The sequence below is a fragment of the Aspergillus luchuensis genome, chromosome 8, assembly GCF_016861625.1.
Source record: "Aspergillus luchuensis IFO 4308 DNA, chromosome 8, nearly complete sequence".
Taxonomy (NCBI): domain Eukaryota; kingdom Fungi; phylum Ascomycota; class Eurotiomycetes; order Eurotiales; family Aspergillaceae; genus Aspergillus; species Aspergillus luchuensis.
The window spans coordinates 1,505,600-1,529,054 of record NC_054856.1 but is presented as its reverse complement, the minus strand read 5'-3'; the positions used below and the strand labels follow the sequence as shown (position 1 = coordinate 1,529,054).

The 23,455-nt window shown below is 50.1% G+C and overlaps 9 protein-coding genes across 9 annotated transcripts; 6 read left to right on the top strand and 3 right to left on the bottom strand.

Annotated features, from left to right (window-relative positions):
* Positions 1 to 125: 125 nt before the first annotated feature.
* AKAW2_80549S (sugar phosphate isomerase/epimerase family protein) lies at positions 126 to 1,199 on the bottom strand (the record flags this gene model as incomplete). Its single annotated transcript, XM_041681582.1, has 1 exon — positions 126 to 1,199. The coding sequence occupies one exon, from the start codon at positions 1,197 to 1,199 to the stop codon at positions 126 to 128; it is 1,074 nt and encodes a 357-aa protein (XP_041548510.1).
* A 524-nt stretch (positions 1,200 to 1,723) lies between these two features.
* On the top strand, positions 1,724 to 3,259 carry AKAW2_80548A (6-phosphogluconate dehydrogenase, decarboxylating; the record flags this gene model as incomplete). The annotated part of the gene is made up of 1 exon (XM_041681581.1): positions 1,724 to 3,259. One exon carries the CDS (start codon positions 1,724 to 1,726, stop codon positions 3,257 to 3,259), a length of 1,536 nt encoding a protein of 511 aa, XP_041548509.1.
* A 422-nt stretch (positions 3,260 to 3,681) lies between these two features.
* MEU1 (S-methyl-5-thioadenosine phosphorylase) lies at positions 3,682 to 4,831 on the top strand (the record flags this gene model as incomplete). The annotated part of the gene is made up of 3 exons (XM_041681580.1): positions 3,682 to 3,799; positions 3,870 to 4,379; positions 4,434 to 4,831. 3 exons carry the CDS (start codon positions 3,682 to 3,684, stop codon positions 4,829 to 4,831), a joined length of 1,026 nt encoding a protein of 341 aa, XP_041548508.1.
* Positions 4,832 to 5,182: 351 nt separating this feature from the next.
* On the top strand, positions 5,183 to 6,406 carry AKAW2_80546A (uncharacterized protein; the record flags this gene model as incomplete). Its single annotated transcript, XM_041681579.1, has 3 exons — positions 5,183 to 5,279; positions 5,345 to 5,962; positions 6,033 to 6,406. The coding sequence occupies 3 exons, from the start codon at positions 5,183 to 5,185 to the stop codon at positions 6,404 to 6,406; spliced, it is 1,089 nt and encodes a 362-aa protein (XP_041548507.1).
* A 949-nt stretch (positions 6,407 to 7,355) lies between these two features.
* AKAW2_80545A (beta-glucosidase) lies at positions 7,356 to 10,048 on the top strand (the record flags this gene model as incomplete). Its single annotated transcript, XM_041681577.1, has 3 exons — positions 7,356 to 8,114; positions 8,164 to 8,415; positions 8,462 to 10,048. 3 exons carry the CDS (start codon positions 7,356 to 7,358, stop codon positions 10,046 to 10,048), a joined length of 2,598 nt encoding a protein of 865 aa, XP_041548506.1.
* Positions 10,049 to 11,151: 1,103 nt separating this feature from the next.
* AKAW2_80544S (uncharacterized protein) lies at positions 11,152 to 11,463 on the bottom strand (the record flags this gene model as incomplete). Its single annotated transcript, XM_041681576.1, has 1 exon — positions 11,152 to 11,463. One exon carries the CDS (start codon positions 11,461 to 11,463, stop codon positions 11,152 to 11,154), a length of 312 nt encoding a protein of 103 aa, XP_041548505.1.
* Positions 11,464 to 12,317: 854 nt separating this feature from the next.
* AKAW2_80543A (uncharacterized protein) lies at positions 12,318 to 18,804 on the top strand (the record flags this gene model as incomplete). The annotated part of the gene is made up of 8 exons (XM_041681575.1): positions 12,318 to 12,879; positions 12,941 to 13,048; positions 13,098 to 13,265; positions 13,315 to 13,488; positions 13,548 to 13,572; positions 13,628 to 14,257; positions 14,314 to 14,673; positions 14,730 to 18,804. 8 exons carry the CDS (start codon positions 12,318 to 12,320, stop codon positions 18,802 to 18,804), a joined length of 6,102 nt encoding a protein of 2,033 aa, XP_041548504.1.
* A 2,153-nt stretch (positions 18,805 to 20,957) lies between these two features.
* Positions 20,958 to 21,245, top strand: AKAW2_80542A (uncharacterized protein; the record flags this gene model as incomplete). The annotated part of the gene is made up of 1 exon (XM_041681574.1): positions 20,958 to 21,245. One exon carries the CDS (start codon positions 20,958 to 20,960, stop codon positions 21,243 to 21,245), a length of 288 nt encoding a protein of 95 aa, XP_041548503.1.
* A 550-nt stretch (positions 21,246 to 21,795) lies between these two features.
* On the bottom strand, positions 21,796 to 22,452 carry AKAW2_80541S (putative choline kinase; the record flags this gene model as incomplete). Its single annotated transcript, XM_041681573.1, has 1 exon — positions 21,796 to 22,452. One exon carries the CDS (start codon positions 22,450 to 22,452, stop codon positions 21,796 to 21,798), a length of 657 nt encoding a protein of 218 aa, XP_041548502.1.
* Between the last annotated feature and the right edge of the window lie 1,003 nt (positions 22,453 to 23,455).

Below are 23,455 nucleotides of genomic sequence, written 5' to 3'. Positions count from 1 at the left end.
ATATTCCCCACGAGTTTTGCATATGTGGCGTTCGGTAAAATTGTTGTATGAATAGTTTAGTTAATATATATCCAGTCCACCGGAAACTTATACCTGTAAATTTACACTAGACTGACACTACTACTTTAAAGACCCTCCGCACACCTCTCCAAAAACCTCCTCATACTACCCATCGCCTCCCTCGCAAACCCCTCCACATCCCCAATCTCCTCCTCCCCCGTTTTCCCCCCATCAAAAATCTCCATACTAAACCACCCCCTAAACCCCGTCCTCAAGACCGCCCTCCCCACCTCCTCAATAGGCAAATACCCCCCATGATACGGCATCGGCCTAAAATCATGACTCCACCGCGCCCTCGGCCTCGCCCCATCCACCACCTCATCCTCAAACGGAGTAAGTGGCTTATACGCATCCGACACCTGCAAGAGGAAGATCTTCTCGGCAGGAACCGTCCTCGCCAACTCCTCCAAACTATATTCATACCTCTTCCTCACATCATCCTCACCACCACTAACCACCCCCTCAGGAGCCGTCGGATCCCCCCACTCTCCCCCAGCCGTCTGAAACGTATCCAAACACAACCCGACATTCTCCCTCCCCACATCCCTAACAATCTCCCATACATCCTTCCAATTCGGTGCATGCGTACTCCAACACCAGTTCTCGTACGCGATCCGCTGTCCTTTCCTCCCCAGCAAATCAGCCAGCTCACGCAGATCCTCCACCACTGCCTCCCTATCCACACCACCATTCTTTCTACATAGCTTCTCCTCCGGAGTATCCGTCGACCCGATCTGTAATAGATCCGTCCCCAACGCTTCCATAATCTCACTCCACCCTTTTGCACGGGAGAACGCGTCCTCTCGTTCTGCGGAACCGCGAGGCCATCCCTCGAAGTTGGCGAAGGGTTGGAGCATCATGGTCCGCAGGTTGTGGGATTCGCATAGTGAGCGGATTGAGGCTGCCGCGTGGATGAGGGCCGGGTAGTCGGTTGGTAGGATCTGGGTGGTGCCGGGGTTGTGGGTGTTGGCGTAGGCGAGGAGGTCCGGGAAGGCGAGCTCGATGCCGGTAAAGGAGGCGGAGCGGAGAGTGGTGAGTTTGGTTTCTAGCGGGGTTGTGCTGGGGGAGCCCAGGGAGCAGGTTGCGTAGCTGAGGGGGATGGAGGTGATGTCGATGTCGATGTTTGGTGTGGGGGACATTGTTGTTGTTCTTGGTATGTTGGTATTGTGATTTAGTTGTTTGTGGGAGTGGTGGTGTTTGGGAATTGAAGTTGTAGGAGTTGTTTAATTGTGGTAATGATTAGTTATAAAGATTGCCAGGTAAATTTGGCTGTGATGATAGTTGGATGGTCGCAATTGAGTTGGTTGGTTTGGGTTCGTTCAGGATGATGTAACCGGGCCGTTGATTGAGGTTAGGGCTTCCGGTGCTTCCAGATAGGTACTTTGGATACTGTAGTGGATTGTGCAGCAGGTTTTGATCGGATAAGTGGGAATTATTATATGAGTATTATACTTAATGATCATACCATAATTATAATCTATCAGGATGGGTTGTATAGTAGTATGCCATGACGTCTGCCCATGATGTAACGGGTGCGTAGTAGTAGTGCCTGGTCTATCCGCGCCCCGGCAGCTCTTAAAAATGCTTCATTTCACACAACCCCTCAACAATGTTTCATTGTAAACGCAATTAAATATACTTCCAATAAAATCGATCAATAATAATGCCGTCTCACTCCTTCAAGCGAATCGGCATCGTCGGAGCCGGCAACATGGGCTCGATGATGAGCTTCGCCTTCACGGAGCTCGGGCTGGACGTCTCCATCTGGGACGTGAAGCGCGAAAACGTCGACGGGATCAAGAAATGGTACGACGAAGGAAAATTCAGCGGCAAGGGGAAAGTGGAAGGCTTCTACGAGATCGACAAGTTCACCAAGAGTCTGGAAGGTCAAGGGGAACGGAAACTTTTTATCTTCTCTATCACCCATGGCGATCCCGCGGACTCCGTTTTGGATATGATCCAGAATGATCTGAAGAAGGGAGATATCATCCTGGACGGTGGAAATGAGAACTATCGACGAACTGAGCAGCGACAGAAACGGTGCAAGGAACTCGGCGTCAGTTGGATCGGCATGGGTGTCTCGGGCGGGTATCAATCGGCCCGCCATGGCCCGAGTTTATCGCCTGGCGGAGATCCGGAAGCGATTGAGCTTGTCTTGCCGTTGTTGGAGCAGTATGCTGCCAAGGATGAAAAGACCGGCAAGCCTTGTGTGACGAATGTGGGACCTGCTGGTTCGGGTCATTTTGTGAAGATGGTCCATAATGGTATTGAAGGGGGGATGTTGTCTACCACGGCGGAGGCCTGGGCTTTGCTTCATTGGGGGTGGGGGTTGGAGTATCAGGAGATCTCTGATATCTTTGAAGACTGGAATACGAAGGGAGAGCTGCGGAAGAACTTTCTGCTCGACATTGGTGTGCAGATCCTGCGCACGAAGAAGACTCCTCAAGGCGACTACCAAGGCGAAGGCGCCAGTCAGAACGGCGGTTACGTGCTGGATGACGTGCTCGACAAAGTCGTACAGGACGACGATGACACCGAAGGAACGCCCTACTGGTCGGTTATGGAGACTGCGAACCGACATGTGGCCGGTCCTACGCTCGCCACGGCACACTATATGCGCATCGCTAGTGGTAATCGCGCTGAGCGACTGGAGGTTGCCAAGAAGCTCAACATCCCCGGCCCCAGGTCTATAGAGATCAAGGATCGCAAAGACTTCATCGAGAAACTGCGTCGCGCCGTCTACTGCTCTTTCTTGGCTTCGTTCTGCCAGGGACTGGAGTTGATCGCGCGCGCATCCAAGGATGAGGGTTGGAACGTCGATCTCGGCAAGTGTATTCAGATCTGGCGTGGAGGATGTATTATTCAGTCTGAAGCTATTGCTGATCTCCTGCAACCGCTCATGCGTCCTGATCTGACCAATATGAAGTTCCTGGACGAGGTCGCTCGAGAGCTGCACAAGCACTTCGACGCGCTAAAGGAGGTGGTGTTGGCGGCCACAGTGGCAGATCAGTACATTCCCGCGTTGTCTGCGACGTTAGAGTACCTGAAGTATGAAGGAGGGACGATGCTGCCTACGAAGTTCATGGAGGCGCAGATGGATCTGTTTGGCGCCCACGCCTACTACATACCGGGTGTACCTGGAGAGGATCCGGGGCCGGTGAAGAAGGGACCTCACCACTACGAGTGGCGTCCAGCCTAATGCAGAGATGTAATCGTTGTATAGGGAAGAAGATAATGCTGTAATGAGAGACATTCACATGTCATGATACTTCCATAGTATATAGATTCGGGGATTTCTGTCCTCTTTCGATATGCGTAATATGGGTCAAATACAGACTATAGAGGGTTTGTGGTCAGTCATACAACCTAAAAGTATGGAACATAAAGTACAATAGAAAGCGAAAAATAAGAGAGTTGGAGCGACAGGAGTAAAGCCAGTCAAGTAATAGAGATGATGGACGAATGATGCCTGAGGACACAGCACGTGGGGCGCAATGAAAGATTGCCGCCTCAGGCGGAAACGGATTACCCGATTGGGCGATGACCCCGCTATGGAAGATTTGCGATTGTCTCCAACTTCAAATCACTCCGTCTCCTCCCCTCCTTCTCTCCTCTTATTGTATGCCATTTCTTGCCCTGCGCCGTCTGTTGTCCACTCTTCCATCCCGCCCCCTCAGGAGAATCGAGTCCGCAAAGCAACTCGCCCAAAGAATGGCCGCCCTTCCCTCCACCTACGACGGTAAGTCCGATCCCCGCCCGGCGCATCCTGCTCCTGACAAATCCATACTGATCGCTATTTACCATCATAGAGCCCGTCCGTATCGCCGTTATTGGCGGTACTGGTCTGCGTGAGCTCCCTGGCTTCACCCAGGTTGCGTCGTTGAACATCTCGACTCCTTGGGGCACCCCCTCCTCCCCCATTACCATCCTGCACCACAAGTGCTCCCACAACAACCAGACGGTCGCCATCGCCTTCCTGAGCCGTCACGGTCTGCACCACCAGATTGCTCCCCACGAGGTCCCTGCCCGCGCCAACATCGCCGCTCTGCGCTCCATCGGTGTCCGCACCATCATCGCCTTCTCCGCCGTCGGTAGCTTGCAGGAGGAGATCAAGCCCCGTGATTTTGTCGTTCCCGACCAGGTCATCGACCGCACCAAGGGTATCCGTCCCTTCACCTTCTTCGAGGGCGGCGTCGTCGCTCACGTTCCCTTCGGTGACCCCTTCGATGAGGGTGTTGCCAAGGTCGTCAGGGCCTGTGGACACAGCTTGGAGGGTGAGGGTGTCGTCCTGCACGACCGCGGTACTCTGATCTGCATGGGTATGTGATAATGGTCTGTTGGAATAAGGGTCGCAATTACTGATTACCAAATAGAGGGACCTCAGTTCTCCACCCGCGCTGAGAGCAAGCTGTACCGCTCCTGGGGTGGCAGCGTCATCAACATGTCCTGCCTGCCCGAGGCCAAGCTGGCCCGCGAGGCCGAGATCGCCTACCAGATGATCTGCATGTCCACTGACTACGACTGCTGGCACGAGTCGACCGCCGATGTGACCGTGGAGATGGTCATGGGCAACATGAAGGCCAACGCCGTCAACGCCAAGCGCTTCGTGACTGCTGTGCTGGACGAGCTGGCCGCGGAGCAGAACTCGCAGCTGGTGCAGGCCAAGCACATCGAGGGATCCGTCAAGTTCGGTATGAGCACTGCCCAGCCCAACTGGAGCCCCGAGGCTCGCGAGCGGATGAACTGGCTGTTCCCTGGCTACTTCAACTAGGGCCACCGATGACCGGCGGGCTGGCATACGAGTGGATATCTATGAATAGATAGATTATGGTCATCATGACTTACGAAATGCATGATGCGAGGCATATAGAGAATACAAAGAATACAATACCATGTCACGAAGAAGTATTAGATATCGTATTGTGTAATGATGGTCGACTGCGTAATGACTGAAGTGTGCCCTTATTCACTGGCAAGCTATTCACTGGTTCACAGACAACTCGGTAAATCCAGCGCCTCTCCTGCATTTTAGTTCAGTGTTCTGCTCGCCCCGGCGATCTTGATGTTTACCTGCATCTTCATCATCCCATAGTCACACCGCGGCACCGGAGTCCGGATCACCATGGATCTGAACTATACGACCATCGACGCCCGCGGGGACATGCTCCTCGTGGTCGAAACGGATGGTGAGCAGATGTATACGCGCCTGACACGATTCAGTGAGTGCCGATCTATCAGTCATCCCGTATTCATGTTCATGCTAATGCACCATTTCACTGTTCAGATCCCACCCACCGCACAACCCGGTCTGTTCCAACCTACTTCCAGGGAATTGTCGACACCATCAGCAAATTCCCCAGACGGAGCAGTGCCCCAGCTCCACCCGAACATGAACTGATTGGCTCCAACCATGGACAGCAAGCCACCAACAGTGTCTCTCAGAACCGCACCGTGCAGGCTAGAATCAGAGTATCTTCAGATCAACTCGCCCACACCTGCCCTTACTTCCAAGTGAAGATCAACAGTGAGGACAAGATCAAAGAAGCTGATGCTCTTCCCCCTCGATTCAATAACCTTGGTGCTTTGCTCGTCTTGCTTAATGCCGTTCACGGTCGCGCCCCAAATGTCCCACGCCACGTTACCCCAGACACCCTGTGCATGATTGCTCTCCTGACTGAGCACTTTGGATGTTACAATAACATGATGGCTTACAGCGAAATCTGGGTCATGAATATGTCTGATTCGATCCCTAAGGCATACGACAATGATGTGGTCAAGTGGATTTACATCGCCTGGGTGTTCCGTCATCGTAGTCTCTTTTGGCATATCACTCGCGTCGCTATCCGAGGAAGTACCGGGGAGATCTTGAAACAAGGACTGCCGATTCTTGATCTGTTGCTGGGTGCGTATCATTCTCTCTTTCGTTACTTCAACAATTGTCATTGCAAGACGCTGACCTATGACATGAATAGAACACATCGATAACCTTCGCCAGAAGCACGTCGACGCCCTCGTCATCTCGCTCTACCAGCGCATGGAATCTATCCTCGAGGAAGGCGGCTGCTGTGCGGCCTGCGACGCGATGGTCGTTGGACAGCTGATGACAGAGATGAAGCCAAAGGATCTTTTCCCGCCACCCGAGGCCCCGTTTGAGGGATGGAGCATTGAATATCTGCTACGAATCCTTTCGGATGTGGGCGAGCCTCAGTGCACCCGCCTGTTTCATGAAGACTTGGGTTGTCCCCGGGGCCCCTGTGCATTGTTTCCGGAGACTAGTGACCTCATGAAGCAGGTTGATGTGGAAGCGACCGGCCTGGACTACGACTGGGTGATTAGCGGCCTTTGACGGGCGCTGCTTTGGTTTAGGCTCATGGTTGGGCATTAACATGGAGTTTTCTGTTTTCTTTCATGACATATTGCTGCTGGTTGGTTTTTACGACTGAGTTGGATGCATGGATAGGCCAGGCGTTGATAGGAACGGCGAATAGTTCTTTCTGGTTGGTAGTTAGGTACTTGAATATCAGTGGCTCCTGTTTCCTTTCGAATCGAACCATGGATGGCTGTCTGCCACTGCCCCTGAAGATCTCACGGACCGTAACTCTCCATTCACATCGCCTTCATGAAGATAGTGGACGATGATCATCTCCCAAACGGCGCAAGCGAAGTCATGCATATGTCTAACAATAGCCTCGGCTGATCGTCACACGCCAGCTGCAACCTGCAACGTCCCCCGTGCAACCAACTTGCAGCCATCCTGCAGATTCCCCGCGCTGTCATGGCCCAGTTTCTTCCTTCGGCTAATGTGTAGCCAGGATGATCCTTTCCCTGCTTCGGCTGAAATGAGGGCAATAATGAACCGTTCCTCATCATCTGCTCCGCCCGCAAACACGGATCTTCCCTCCGACATTCCATCCCCGGGTTGGCCCTCCTCGCCATCCCCGCTGATCACTTGCTCTTTTCCCCCAGTCCCTGCGTTTTCCCGTCCCAATGCCTCTATCTTGTTTGCGACCGAGCAGTACTATGCTTCCTTGGCGTGCGCACATGGCGTCGCCATTACACCCCTTGGCCTTGTTGTCATTGGGCCTGACCCGATTGTGCTGTGGCATGACCACGATTTTGTATTTATCCAGCTGGGACCCCATGATCCATGGCAGGTAGACCCAGTCTAGTCTGGAAACTTGTAGGCAGAAAGGAACTGAGCACGTCGGCGTATATCTCCTGCCTGGTATCCGCACTGACGTCTCCGGGTACGTTCCAGTTCTTGTACGTCCCCGTCGTCGCATGCACAGTCAACCATGGGCGCGAAATCACCTCTGTATCTAGCCTTATTGGCAGGTATTATCCCCTGGTCGACTGCCTCCTCCGCTCCCCTACACACTCGAGACGATGGCGCCTGCTCACCCCCCTACTACCCAGCCCCCAACGGCGGTTGGCTTTCCGACTGGGCCAGTGCGTACGAAAAGGCGCAAAAGGTCGTGAGCAACATGACACTGGCGGAGAAGGTGAATCTCACTACCGGAACCGGCATGTTCATGGGCCCCTGTGCGGGCCAAACAGGAAGCGCGCTTCGATTCGGTATCCCGAATCTCTGTCTGCATGACTCCCCGCTGGGCATCCGCAACTCGGATCATAACACCGCCTTTCCTCCTGGCGTTACGGTGGGCGCAACGTTTGATAAAGAGCTGATGTACCAGCGCGGTGTCGAGCTCGGAGAAGAGGCTCGCGGCAAGGGTGTCAATGTACTCTTGGGCCCTGTTGTCGGTCCGACATTTCGCAAGCCCAGGGGAGGCCGTAACTGGGAGGGATTCGGCGCGGATCCCAGTCTTCAGGCCATCGGCGGTGCGTTGACCATCCAGGGCATGCAGAGTACGGGGGCGATCGCGAGTCTCAAACATTTCATCGGTAATGAGCAGGAGATGCATCGCATGAGTAGTGTCATCACGCAAGGGTATTCTTCAAATATTGATGATCGGACACTCCATGAACTGTATCTGTGGCCGTTTGCGGAGGGTGTTCGTGCTGGGACGGGGTCTGTGATGATGGCGTATAATGATGTTGGTGCTTTTCTCCGACTCGATTACTTTTCGCTAATTTGGGTTTAAGGTCAACCGCTCAGCGTGCAGCCAAAATAGTATGCTCATCAATGGCATCCTCAAGGATGAACTCGGCTTTCAAGGCTTCGTCGTGACAGACTGGCTCGCTCAACTCGGTGGTGTCTCGTCTGCATTGGCTGGTTTGGATATGAGTATGCCGGGCGATGGCAGCATTCCGCTCCTTGGAGATAGTTACTGGGGCTCGGAGCTCTCTCGGTCTATTCTGAACGGTACTGTCCCTGTCGAACGCCTCAATGACATGGTGAGTACCACCACCTCTTTCACAGGGACATTTCTCACACTCCCAGGTCACGCGCATCGTTGCGACCTGGTATAAAATGGGCCAGGACGAGGACTATCCTCTCCCGAACTTCTCTAGTAACACCCTCGACGAGACTGGCCCTCTTTATCCCGGCGCCCTCTTCTCCCCTAGCGGCGTGGTCAACCAATATGTCAACGTCCAGGGCAACCACAATATCACCGCTCATGCCATCGCTCGCGACGCCATCACCCTTCTCAAGAACGAGAATAACACGCTGCCTCTCTCAACCACCGATTCCCTCAAGATCTTCGGCACCGACGCTGGTCCCAACTCCAACGGGCTCAACTCTTGCACCGACCAGGGCTGCGACAACGGCGTCCTCACCATGGGCTGGGGCAGCGGCACATCTCGTCTCCCATATCTCGTAACCCCCCAACAAGCCATCGCCAACCTCTCTTCCTCCGCCGAATTCTACATCACCGACTCCTTCCCTTCAAACCTCAAACCCAACGCCTCCGACATCGCTCTCGTCTTCATCAACGCCGACTCCGGCGAAAACTACATCACCGTCGAAAACAACCCAGGCGACCGCACTACCGCCGACCTCTACGCCTGGCACAACGGCGACGACCTCGTCAAAGCCGCCGCGGACGTCTTCTCCACCGTGATCGTAATCGTCCACACCGTCGGCCCCATCCTGCTTGAAAACTGGATTGACCTTGACCCCGTCAAAGCCGTGCTCATTGCCCACCTCCCCGGCCAAGAAGCCGGCTACTCCCTGACTGACATCCTCTTCGGCTCATCCTCTCCCAGCGGGCACCTCCCCTACACCATCCCCTACAAAGAATCCGACTACCCCTCCAGCGTCGGCCTCCTCGACCAAGCCTTCGGACAAATCCAAGACGACTTCACCGAAGGCCTGTACATCGACTACCGCCACTTCCTCAAAGCCAACATCACCCCCCGCTATCCCTTCGGTCACGGCCTCTCCTACACCACCTTCACCTACTCCACTCCATCCCTCACCACCGTCACTGAGCTAGATACAGCCTACCCCCCAGCCCGTCCATCCAAAGGCCCAACACCATCATACTCCACCGCCATCCCCAACCCATCCGAAGTCGCCTGGCCCTCCTCCTTCTCTCGCATCTGGCGCTACCTGTACCCCTACCTCGACAATCCCCAATCAGTCACGAACTCCTCCTCATCCTCATACCCCTACCCATCCGGCTACTCCACCACTCCGAAACCCGCACCCCGAGCTGGAGGCGGTGCCGGCGGCAATCCCGCTCTCTGGGACATTGCATTCGCGGTGGAAGTTACTATCACGAACAGTGGGAACTGTAGTGGTCGTGCTGTTGCGCAGTTATATGTGGAATTACCGACTGATGCATTGGGGGTCGATGCGCCATCAAGACAGCTGAGACAGTTTGAGAAGACGGGTATTTTGGAGCCCGGGGAGAGTGAGACGGTCGTGATGAATGTCACGAGAAAGGATGTGAGTATCTGGGATGTAGAGGTGCAGGATTGGAGGGTTCCGGTTGGTGGGGAGGGGGTGAGGTTCTGGGTGGGAGAGAGTTTGGGGGATTTGAGGGGAAGTTGTTTGGTGGGGGCTGGGTGTGAGGGGGTGTAGGTGGGTGTAGTGTTTGGATTCTGTTATTGAAGTGGATTCAATTATGTGGTGTTTCCATATACATTATTGATACCTACAATAGTAGCTGTCGAGGTATGTCCGTTTGAAGGACCACATTTCTACTTCCGACTAACAGATAGTAAGATGAAAATGGTCGTACTTGATTCATTACTTGATTCTGCAAGTGAAAGCCCAAGGCTCGCATTACCATCGCATCCGCCAGCTCTACGATAGTTGGTTCAACTTACCAACAAGAAGTGATATGCCTAGTGGTGGTGGTTAGTGAAGCAGTTGTATATCCCCGTAGTAGTAGCCAACACTAGAGATGCCTCCGTCCCATGGCACCGACTCGTATGTTTAAACTCATTTAAGCCTACCAAAAGTAAATTTTCGAAACGTTCTGTAGGTCATATTTTGACTTACGAGATTACGCGGTAATAATCAGGGTCCATGCAAGCACACCCCATTAGCTCGTGTTCAAGGCCGAGAACCATGGTAAGGGTGAAGTATGCCCTCTCGTCAGCGGGCATTCGGCTGTAGTCTCCGCTAAGACAAATATAACCTTTGCGAGGAAATCGAGAAACAAGACTATAGTTAAAGCTTTTCAAGATAAGATTTGTGACCTTGCAGCCTAGCAGACCCATATCCGGTTTCGTCGAAGCCTTCCTTGCCAGGGAACCCGAAAGTATATATAATGATGTAGCTACTGCGGACAATTATACTCTCTGAATAACCACCCACACTACTACTAGCATAATACTGATATCATTCATAAGATAATATATACGTGTTAAGTGGCCAACATGGAGAAAAAAAAAAAAAAAAAAAAAAAAAAAAAAAAAACAAACCTGAACACTCTGCTATAGCTAGACTTCCAGCCTTACTAAGATGAACATTCCCACTCAAATAAAATTGACAATAAGACAAGGTGACTAGAGAGCCTGAAAGTATTAAAACCTCAATCTCCCTCAAACTTTCACCTAAACCTTCCTCCATCCAAGGCCATTTTCTCTGCGTCAAAGTACCGAAACACTTAACCCCACCCCCCTCTTCCCCTCCTCATCCCTCAGTTCCCATTCCAAGAAACATAAAGTAAAGACGAATCAAATATCCTCAGCATCAAAGGTCACCCGCAAATGGGCAGTAGTCCAGCCATGCCAACCATGTCTGCCGGTATCAGAACCATCCGGACCAAAGGTGAGTTCCTCGTGCGACGGGTTCTCGTAAAGCTTGCCGTGCTCTTTGACCTTTCGGATCCTGCCTTCGTAGTTAATGTAGGCTATACGAGGGTCTTCAGCGACTTCATTAGCAAGCTTGTCTTTGACTTGCACGGAGAGGCGGTTCTTGAGGTCGCCCATGGAGGGGTGGCGGCCGCTGTGGTCGCTGTAGAGGTCTGTGGAGAAGGTTTTGGACATTGTGTGGTTTTAGATGGTGTTAGTTCTTTTGGGGTAGTAATGGTATGAGTTGAGGGTGAGGGTGTTTGGATGATGGATCGTTGAGGGGAGGTGACTGGGGTAGTGGATGGCATTTATAGATCAAGAAGGCTTCTTTCATATCGATTACCCTGTATGACGTGAGGAGGTGAGGAACTCGAACAGGTCTACCCCGGGTTTATGAAATAGCAAGAATTAGCATGGAGAATAATTTCTGCTGGTGGATGATAGCAACATCATATGTCAATTTCATACATCGATGGCGACCGCCTCTCTGCTGCATATGAAGTAAGATAGGTCGTTAGTTCCTGCAGTCTAGACGCCTTTCATGTCAGTGTGTCGAGAAACACATTTGCGATGCTTTATGGTATCCAGTGTGATGAGTTGTATATCAAAACACACCCATGCGGTAATATATCTGATAAGGTATTTTGGTTTCGTATACTTCCTGGAAGCAGAACCCTAAATTTGATCACGGGCAAGTCTCTTACCTTATCATATGCAACACTTCACTGCTCTGGTGCTTAGGGCCTTATGAAGTACGTCCGTAAAGCTGAGGCTATTCTGTGTTTGGGTGATGAGATGGAATTGCAGGATTAGGCCACCCCCATTGGATCCGAGCGGCATCGGGCACCATCGGGCGAGGCTCTCCTTCCAAATGTGACTGTCAGCCTGCATGCACTGCCTCACCCCTCCTCACATATATTATGTGCTACTCTCATTCCTCCCCGCCTTTTTCTCGACAAATGTGACACAACGCTCCTTCCTAATTCGTTGTGATTGTGACGCAGTGAGCTTAGTTTTGATGGTGAGCGCTCGAGAGAACGAGTCTCGCAATGAGCATCTTTGCAAACTCAACGCCCTCACTCTGGGCCACCGCATTATCCTCTCTCTCAGAAAAGGACCGGCGGGTTCTAAAGATCCCCAATACATCATCACCGGATACCAAGCATATCTTGACCGAAATACTGGCAGCCCTCGAAACCCAACGCGACCGATGTAAAAGAGACAAATGGACCACTATCAGCATCGGGGGCAAAGAGCTCGTCATTCGCGATGTATGCGCTAAAATTGCTGCCCACGTCAAGAAATTCATGCAGGTGGTGGACGCGGCTGTCCAATATGATCCTGTCCATGCCGCACTGCCATGGGCAGGTGTGCGCTTACTGCTGCAGTTAACATTCAACGCATTCGAGACCTTTGGTGCCATCGTCGAGGGCCTCGAAAAAGCAACCCGACTGATAGCCAGATGCGGGATTATTGAAGCCCTAGTCATCCGGCATAGTAGTGGAACGACTGGTGCGAAGGTGGGGTTAGAAGAGGAACTGGTGAAGCTGTATTCGGCGGTCCTGGGATTCCTTTGCAAGGCCAAGAAACACTATGATGGGTCTCGCATGAGTAGGTGGAATATTTCCGTGAGGTAGAGCCCAGGTCTTGTCTGTTGACAATGCAATCATAGAACGTGTGTGGAACCTGACTTCTCGGCAGTCTCTCCAAGAATCGGTCAAAGAAATGGAGGCTGCAGAGCAGAAGGTACTAGTGATGAAGGGTTTAGTTGACAGCGACCGTGAGTCCTTACAAGATGACCTCGCATCAACCTGTTAATTCTTCTTCAGGGATCCAGAACATCGATCATAGCATTTCGCAAATACTCTTTACTGTGACCTCTGTCGCGGACGGTGTCGACAATATGCAGACGCGACTGGATGAAGCACTAGCTGACCTCGATAAACCTATAGTTAGGATTGCGGATGAGATGTCAGACCTGCACATTGCGCTCAAAGGTACCATGGCTAAGAAGCCATATGATTTACCGGAACTGACTTCAAGCAGAAAACGAGAGGAGCGAGCTCCTACAGTGGCTTTCTACTATCTCCGTACAACAACACTACAGGGAAACCTTGGCATCTGTACTCCCGGGTTCCGGGGAGTGGCTTTTGAAGCAGCCATGCTTCGTGAATTGGAAGGATTCGAGTATTTCTGAATCTTTCTGGCTTCATGGAATCCGTAAGTCGCACCCAAACATTCATTGTATATTCACAGTTACAAGCTGACTGAGAATAAAGCGGGTTGTGGGAAAACCAAGTTGGCGTAAGTTTCCAATGCAGTGAGAATACTTATGCCTACTGATGTCCTATGACCTCAGCGCGATTGTAGTCAAATATCTACACCGGCAGAGCAGTGGTATATCCAAACCAGCACCGATTGCTCATTTCTTCTGTTCGCAAAGCCCCGCAGAGCCGGAACGTAGCGACGCACGCGAAATACTTCGATCCTTGCTCAAACAGGTCTCGCTGATCGAAGGCGAAAGGACAATAAGGCTCCCATCAGTCGAAGCCTATCAAGTACGACGAGCAGAAGCAAGCCACACTGGAGAAAAGCCAGCACCACTAACAGTCGAAGAATGCGTTGAGCTGATATGCGAGATTGGCCGAGGAACGCCGCTTACTATTGTCATAGATGCACTGGATGAGTGCAGCTCGCAGCAACGTGGCATTCTTATTGAAGCTCTCAAAGAGATTCGACGACAGTGTCGAGATATTGTTAAGATATTTGTGTCTAGTCGACATGAAACGGACATAGCAGCTCACTTCGAGGGAGGAGAGATCTTTGAGATCACACCTACCGTTACTGAAGAAGATATAAGCCAGTTTATTCGGGTCGAAGTCCACTCTTACATGCACAGATGGTCAAGAATGCACGAAGAGCCTATACCGTTATTGCAGCGGCTCGAGGAAGAGATTATAGACAAGCTCGTGGCAGGTGCACAAGGAATGTGAGAAGAGCCCGATTCTTATCGTCGTCACAGGGCTTTGATGCTAATTGTGTCAGGTTTCTCTGGGTGAGGCTCCAGCTCGAAAGTATCAGTGACACTGATCGAATCAAAGATGTTGAGAGTATCCGTCAAGCAATCACATCTTTTCCCCCAACGTTGAATAAATCCTACGAAGTCATCTACGAACGGATCCAAGGCTTAGGTAAAGGTCCGAAGACGGTCGCCCTGCAGAGTCTTCAATGGCTGTTATGTGCAAAAAGAAAGCTTTCAGTCTCCGAATTTCTTGCGGCTGTAAGCAGGTCCCCTATGGGCTCTACTCCCATTTCACCAGGACTCATCATGGATTACTGCTGCAATCTGGTTGTCATCGACAACGTAGCAGACACATTCCGCTTTGCCCATGCCACGGTCCGAGAGTAAGATTCTGGACTAAACGAGTGGAGCAGATATTGTGCTGACGGCTTATACACAGGTTCCTCGAATCATTGTCCGATAACTCTATCCTTGAAGCTGACTCAACAATAACCCAGAGGTGCTTAGGCACTTACCTTTGGGGAGACTTCAGCGAGGACGGCCTATTACAATATGCAACCCAGTACTGGCCCGCCCACGTGGAGCAGCTCAGCGGATCATCCCAAAGACTTGGAATTCAGAAACCCATCATCGAATTTCTCACTGAAGAAGAGCACTTCGAAGACTGGATTGAATTTCTTGATGAACGTCCAGTCGAGCGGGGTTACAAATGGAGTAGCGCGCTTGAGAGGAAGCTCGAGGCGTGCTTGGCTTCGCCACCGTCAACCCTGTTCACAGTCTGCTGCTTTGGTCTTTCCGAAGCTCTAGAGTGTCCAGAGATCATCAGAATAATTGATGTGAATCAGACGAATAGACATGGAACTTCAGGCCTGTATCTGGCTGCTCGCTGGGGCTACAGTGAAGTAGTCCGGAAACTACTTCAACTGGGCGCTGATGTCAACGGACCCGGGTATCAATATGGAAGTCCACTCCAAGCAGCGTCATTTGGTGGCCATAAAGACGTTGTCAAAATTCTGCTTGACCGCGGTGTCACTGCCCCTCCGACTGAGCAAGGCGAGTACTCAAGTCCACTTCAAGCAGCTCTAGCAAGTGGCCATGATAATATTGCCGGAATCCTGATTGACAGTGGTCCCCATCTTGCCACACAAATCCAATTCAATGATGCGCTAGAGACCGCCAGCTTCAAAGGATCTACTGAGATAGTGGAGCGACTTTTAGCCGGCAAGGCTGGCAGCTTCACACCTAATATCCGCCCTGACCCTCTCCAGGTCGCTCTCTTCGGTGGCAAAGCAAGGCAAGCAAAACGGTTGCTACAGAGCTGCACTGATGTCAATGAAGTAAAAGGGTACTTTGGAAATGCTCTCGCTGCCGCCATCGCTGGTCGTAAATTTGCTCTCGTGCAGTTGGTTGTCGACGCCGGAGCAGATCTTAACGCTCGCGGACGTTTTGGCTTCCCGTTGCGGGCTGCCGCAATAGCCAATCAGCTTGACATTGCGAGATACTTCGTTGATAAAGGAGCTGACCCCAATATAGAGGATAACGAGTTAGGTGACCCACTTCAAGCGGCCGCCACCTTTGGGAAACTAGACATGATGCTTTTGCTGCTGTCCCACAATACATCTGTAAATGGTTGTGGAGGGCACTTTGGCAATGCACTACAAGCTGCTTGCTTCAATGGTCATGAGCAGGCCGTTCGACTTTTGATTGATCATGGTGCTTCATTGAACTACGGGGGCCGGTATCGAGACGCACTGCAAGCTGCCGTATACGGTGGCCATGAAAGAATTGTCGAGATCCTTCTCGTAGCTGGTGCTAGGCTCGACCTAGGGCCACGTGATAGGGCATGTCCATCGGCCTTGGACCCCTGGACAGAGAGAAGTGAGGAGCTGGACATTCCTACGGACTTAGGTCCGCTAGAGGTCGCTGCTAGACGAGGCGACGTCAAATCAGTCAAACTGCTCCTAGCTAAGGGGACAATTATCGACTCTCGTGACGCGAGGAAACGAGATGATTATAGCAAATGGTTTGCGTACATCGCACTAAAGATTGCGGCTTTTGGGGGACACCTCGCTGTGGTGGAGTGTCTTTTGGATAGTGGAGTCGATATTAATGCGGAAGGAGAGACACTTGGGACTCCGCTTCAGGCGGCCTTGGCAGGGGGTCACTTCGGTATTGCAGATGTTCTCTTGTCCCGAGGTGCATGGATAGATATGCATTGGGACTTGTTTGGATCCTGCCTACAGGTCTTTTGCCAGCGAGGACATAATGAGGCAGTCAGGTTTTTACTGAAGCGTGGAGCGAATATTGAAGATCGTGGAGGCGAGCACGGAAATGCACTCCAGGTAGCTTGCAATGCAGGACACATTGATATCGTGAAGTTGCTACTTGACAGGGGAGCCAATGTGAGGTCGCCTGGACGAAAAAACGGCAATGCGCTGCAAGCTGCATCGTTGGCCGGACATCTCGACATAGTGAAGCTGCTGGTCCATCATGGTATAGGAGTGGACGAAGCCGATAGCAATTCTGAAACGGCGCTTTGCCTGGCTGCAAAGAATGGGGACGAGCACATGATGAAATTTCTGCTCCAACAAGGAGCTAAAGTCGATGGCACTTCCGTCCTGTCGTCCAGCGAAGGACTCGGCGACTTGAATTCAGGCGGCAAGCCCGAGCGTGATAACGAAATTGTTGCAAGACCTTTGCATCACGCCTCCATTTATGGACAGGAATCTGCCGTCGCAATTCTTCTCAGCAGTGGAGCAACTGTTCATGCGAAAGGTAAGTTGCGCCTGGAGGGATTCGTCTCCTTTAGTGAAGATGATCTCAGAAGACTACATTGGACCCCTTTGTTCGCGGCATGCTTTGCGGGCCATGAGTCCACGGCGAGGCGGCTATTTCAATATGACCCGTGGGGATATGTGTCTCGTGACACATTCACATCAGCCGTAGAGGCGAGCCTTGCCCGTAAGAAGGAGTACATTTCAACAATGTTGGTTCAAGAAGCATTTAATGCAGGATTCAAAGCGGAACAACTTGACGGTGTGTTCAAATATGCCTGTGCGGAAGGATACGCTGCGATTGTGACACAAATACTGGAGCATTGTAGTCTGGAGAATTGGCCAGATGCAGTATCGGTAGCTACGAAGCGGGGCAGAAGTGCTGTTGTCAAAGCTTTACTTCAACATGGGGCTAACATGGACTCCTGTGACGAACATGGCAATCTCTGGCTTGACATTGCAATTGAGAAGGTCAGAAACCCTGGTCATACCTGGCACAGTTTCGAGCCTCACACATTGCGGGGTTTCAACCCACCAAACTGGATAGATATAGTCCCGATCTTGCTTTGCGCAGGGGCAGACTCAAATGATCTGCCAAACAAGATCAGAGAAATCGTCCCCGACGTTGTACAAAGAGGGAGCCTTGATGCTTGGAAGGCATTGGACTACCATCAACATGAGGTGCTGAACGACCCTGAACTGTATCCTCAGTTCCTGATTTGGGCATCGGAAACTGGCGACCTTGATAAGATCAATTACGTGGCTGACAAATATGACCCTTCAACCGAGGATATCAAGTCAGCCGTTATTGCTGCTATCGAAGGAGTACGGAACAACGTATCCCCTATCAAGGCACTGATGAGGCTCAAGACGCCATTATTTTTCGGCAAAGGCGTCGATGGAAATGGCGATAGTGAGCCCTTAGTCATTGCGTCGAGAGAAGAATCTACCGAGATCGTCTCTGTTTTGCTCCAGTACGCGACACACAGTTTTTCAACTGTTGAAGCAGCGTTGAAAGTCGCCATTAGTCGCGACCATGTCGCCTGTGCACGACTAATTCTTGACTCGCAATTTGACAATCCATCCGAGCTAATAACTATATGCTCTCGCCTTATCAAACACTGTTTCCCCTTTAACACGGAACCCATGATCGAGTATTTGCTACAGCAAGGGGTATCCCCAAACACTAGGGACCCCGAAACGGGAGAAACGCTATTGTACATTGCCGCCATGAAGAAGGACAGTAAAGGAGCCGACGTCCTTATCTCGCATGGTGCCGATGTTCATCCCATGGGAGGAGAGCATGGGACAGCGTTACATGCAGCAGCCGTCTCTGGGTCCTGGAAAACAGTGCAGTTGTTGCTTTCTGAAGGTGCAGATGTCAATGCTCGGGGTGGGAGTTATGGTACGCCGCTCATAGCGGTAATGGCACAGGAGTGGGAAAAAGATTGCTGGCAGGCTCAGTTCATAGAACCCTGCAGATTGGAATGTCATCGGTGCGTTGCGAGAGTGCTCCTAGAGTGGGATGCGGATGTCGATGCCGAGGGAGGAGAGTTTGGGACGGCCTTACAGGTTGCGGAGAGAATTGGTAATGAGTTGGGGATACGGATGCTCATGGGGGATAATACAAAGGCACGAATTTACGGCAAAGCAAGGAAACTGCAACGATGCACGCAAAACAAAGCAAAAGAGACGTTGTATTGGCTATCTAGATGCGTGCAGCGACACAACACGAAATGATGTTCTATATAGTAGTCTGAGTGCTAAGCATTAATCAAATATATATAAATCTCTTAATACAGTCTACCGAATGAAAGAGCATACAGAAAGAGATTGAATAAAACTATAAACAATTCTTCGTAGACAATAATCTGTAATAACTAATAAAACAGCAAAAGCACACACAAACTAATGAAGTAAAAGAGTGATTGTATTAGTTATCTAGGTACACATAGTAAAACAACACAAAATGGTGCTTTGTGTAGCGGCCTGAGCACCAAGCACATGACCAAGCCTATATGGATGCCTCAACAGATAATGAACTGATTGTGGGTGATTATAATGCACAGGATACTTGCACTGATGACAATTAGTTGCAGGATTCAGATTGATGAAGTCTCATTCCTTCCTTTGGTTCACGGTTAGTTTACCTCATTCCTTGCAGAGCATGACTACATAGGTATTTCGTCTATGTTGTACACCCCAGGGTACTTGTCGGTAGCCGCGGTAAAGATATCGGAGTGTATAATGATCTTGCTATCAGTATGGATATGATAAGCCCAGGCGACGTTAATATGCAGTGCCCTGTCCAAAGTGAGGGGCCATGCGGGGAGTCCGAATACCTAAGGTTCCCTGCGCACCCCATGTAAATCACAACCACAATAATCACGCTTCCACAGCCAGCACTGTCCCAGGCTACATAAATTCTCTACTAGACGCCACCAAGCAGCAGTCCCAGCAAAATGCCATTGTATGAAATCGAGCACAGCATCCTCCTGAACAAATTACAGCGTGATGAACTTGTCCAGGCCATCACCCACATCCACACTCACTAGTTTGCCACACCTAGCTTGTTCGTGAACATTCGTTTCATAGATGCCAATATCCGGTATAATTATGTGTCGGGCAAGGCGGTGAGTAACTAGCAGTCCATATTACCAGAGAAGTGGGGTCGTTTAACATCTCTACTTAGATGCAGCCACCCTGCCGAGGTGCAGCCCTGGCGAGACACATTTATTCACTGACAGTCAGGCTGCGATCCAGGCGGTAGGGGCTCCCGGCCGTCTATCTGGACAGCTATACGTGAGGGCCATCTACAACAGGTTCAGAGCTCTGCAAGGTGCAGGCCTCACTAACCTAACAATCCACTGGATTCCTGTCTATATAGGGGTTGAGGGAAACAAGATCACAGATTCTAAGGTAAAGCAGGCGGTGGAATACAGGGCCGGGCCAGAATAACAGATAATCTGGCTCGCATCCGCTGCTAAGAGAACTATTTGTAGTAAATTCCAGGAAAGATGGGCTAAGCAGTAGAAAGTAGAATATATAGCAGTATTAATAAGAAGGCTGGTAGAAAGCCTCTCTGAGAAAAAAATATTAATACTTTACAAGGATATTTTTAAGGCATATATATTTATAGTTATACAGATGCGCATACAGAGGATTAGACTTATATGTATTCTTTACAAGATTAAGGTGCAGGAGAGTAACTGGTACGGCTGTAAGAAGGAGTTCTAGATTTCTAAGTATATACTTTTAATGTGCTCCCGCTTTATAGGACTATATAATTAGATATTTAATAAGATCACCGCAAATATAGATCTGGGGCCTACTACTGACTATAATTTAATTATATCAGACCCGCAGGCAATTTGTTATATCACTGAATTTATACTTTAAACAGGCCTGCTCGGGCAATTCAGCCAGATTAAACTTAATTCTGAAAAGCCTGATTCTGGCCAGAAACACGTAGGCCTCAGGGCCATGGGGATAAATACTAAAAATACTAGATAGAAGAAATAAATATATCCTATTTAAGTCAGCAGAAAGAGTATATATATCAGATAGAATATATATGTTGGAAGCAGGAACATAGACAAAGAATAGAGAGGATAGACTTATAGATAACTAGCCAACCAGTTATAATACTTATTTATATCCATTCCTGTATAACTATGCTTTGTTTTAGTATATATTTAGTTATATTTAGCTGCAGCAGTGATCTTCTTACGCCGCAGCGTGTGTTGCTTCATGTTTTGCTGCAAGTTTAAGGATTTTAGGTGTTCAGAGTCATATTCTTTACTTCAAACGGTGAAGCACCTGCATAGCTAGCATCTTACTTAGCAGGCTTGATCAGGTATAAGAATATGAATTGAATTGAATTGAATACTTAGATGCAGCGTGCCATCAACCTCATCATGGCGTATGTTCGGACGGGTGGGACACGAACAATGGCCGACTTTGATGACCTTGCACAGCGTCTCTTGGAGGCTTGGGATAAAGTTGCCACTAAGAATGGAGAGGGTTCCAAGGAGAGACAACTGAATGCCGTGTTTGTGTTGGGTGCAATCACGACAGGCACGGAGAGCGGGTTTCTGTTGCCGCGGGTACAGATACTATTGTTTGATCATGCAGACGTTGGCTTTAAGTGTGGAAAGCAGTCTTTGTTGGGATTAGGCTAATCGGGTGTTAATTATATGCTGGAGAGGTTGGTAGTTGGCTCAAGTCTAATGCTCCGAAGTTCGAGGAGTTGGCGAAGCAAGGGGATGGTGATTATGCTGAATTGGTTGAGGAGATGCGGAGTAGGGATAACCTGGCTGTTTAATTGCAGGCGTACATGCATGGTGGGTAGCTTTCGCGTGAATGAGATTTAATAATGCAATCAAGCCATGTCTCCTCTGTCGGAGGGATCTAGTATTACATGTGACTGTTGATATGTAAGAGTATTCTGTCATAATTGAAACAATGAGGCATACAAATCAATGGCCAGTAGGTACGTAGTGAGACTGCCATATGTGTCTGATTTGTAATGCAGACTTGGGTGGGCTGTTCGCCTCCAATCGGCCATGTGGCTCGTACGCCCTGCAGTTGACACTTGCATGACGCCGTCGAATAGAATAATCCACCAAACACACTTAAGGGCGTATTGTCAAGGAGGATCTCATAAGGCTTAGTGTAGACGCCTTAAGCGGCAGCTAAGTAAAACCTCAGTATCACGCTAGCATACACTGTTCAGCGTCCCAACCCGAGCTTCGCATATTGGTCGGTGAACTCTTTATGAAGCTTGTCAAGCGACAGAAGATTCAACGGATCTTTGTCATCATCCTGATCCATGAAGCAAAGCATATTGTGGATTTCGAATGTAATAGCCAGCATATACCCGAGCTCAGCCTCCTCAAAGACCTCCTCTCCTGTATCCGAGTCACCTGTTTTCTCATTCCACTGGCTTGCATACTCTGCACAAAAGTGCCTCTTTTCCTCCTCTGAGTAAGGTCGACAATCCGCTATCTGGCTCTCCTCGTTGAACCACTGGAACATCTTTTGCAGGAAGTGTGCACCGATATCGAACGCCCGGTAGTTGCGAAAGACGAATTCGAAGTCGATAAGAACCACTTTGCCTTCTCCCACTTCTGGATTGTTCCTCACCAAGACATTCATGAATTGGAAATCATGGATGCACCAGCCCTCCTTCGCTCCGATGGATTCCAGTTTATCTATAACCCGTCGGAGTCTAGACACAAAGTCATAATCCACGAGGTGGTCCAAACAGACACCCCCTTCATGAGCTAGTCTCCTCAGCTTGTCCTTTCCATGATACTTGTCAAGCTCCCTGGTGACAGTATCATAGTACGTTTGGACCGAATTTTTCCTCAGTAAGGTCGTATTCATAGTATGGAAGGTGGCAAGAGCTCTCGCAACATCGGCTCGGATCTCGGGATTTTCAACGTCTTGTGGTACCAAGGTACGTGCATCCAAGTACTCATCAACCCTTCCGAAGATGCCATTCTCACTTTGGAAAAAGCCAAGCACTTTTGCGCCATGGCCAGATTGGCCGTACTCGAAGCTTAATTGCGCTTCTTCGTGTTTGGAGGGAACTAGATGTTCGAAGACTTCGATTTCCCGTCAAATTCACCGTGGATCTTAATGAATACCTTCAATGGCTCCAAGTATGTTGTATTGCCCGGTGTGTTCGGTCGCTCCACTATACAGTTTGTATTTGCGTATCCGGTGGTGCGTGTCACTGTGAGGGTGTCTGGGTCCACATGCGGCCATTCGCGGGGCAAAAATGTGCTGATGATGGTTTTAGCTGTGGCCTTTGGTAGTAGGCCATCATGGCTATTCTTTGAGATTGTCACAGGGATGGTTGTGCAGGATGCCATTTTGTTGGTCTGAGGGCAAAAGGGTTCCGGGGGGCAGTGTTGTTATTAAATTAGGTTGGCAAGCAATGAAGAATATATGTAACATCAAAGAGGCTGAAGCTTAGATAAGACGGTCTGCTATTTTGTTTGATCGTCCAGTCATGGTGAAACTGTGTCATTGCATTATTGGCTGAGCACATGGCATTAAAGATAAGGCTGTGCGCATGGTGAGTCATCAGCGCGGCCATCTGTCTAGGCAACAACAGTTTTTGTTTTTTAACGTCGCCCTGCTTATGCTTAAAATAACCATATCTTTCCTCGATATCAAATATGCAATATACCTATCATTAGAACTATCACAAGTGCTACTGTGACAGTAGTACATGCTGGGGCCCATAACACTTGCAAGTGCGGCTTATTGAGGGCGTAACATTGCAGGGAAGACTGTACTCCACTTGGAGATTATTGCTGTTCTTTGATTATAGGTTGAGTACTATCAGCTAATCGGTCAGTTAACCTGAGGCCGGCGCGCG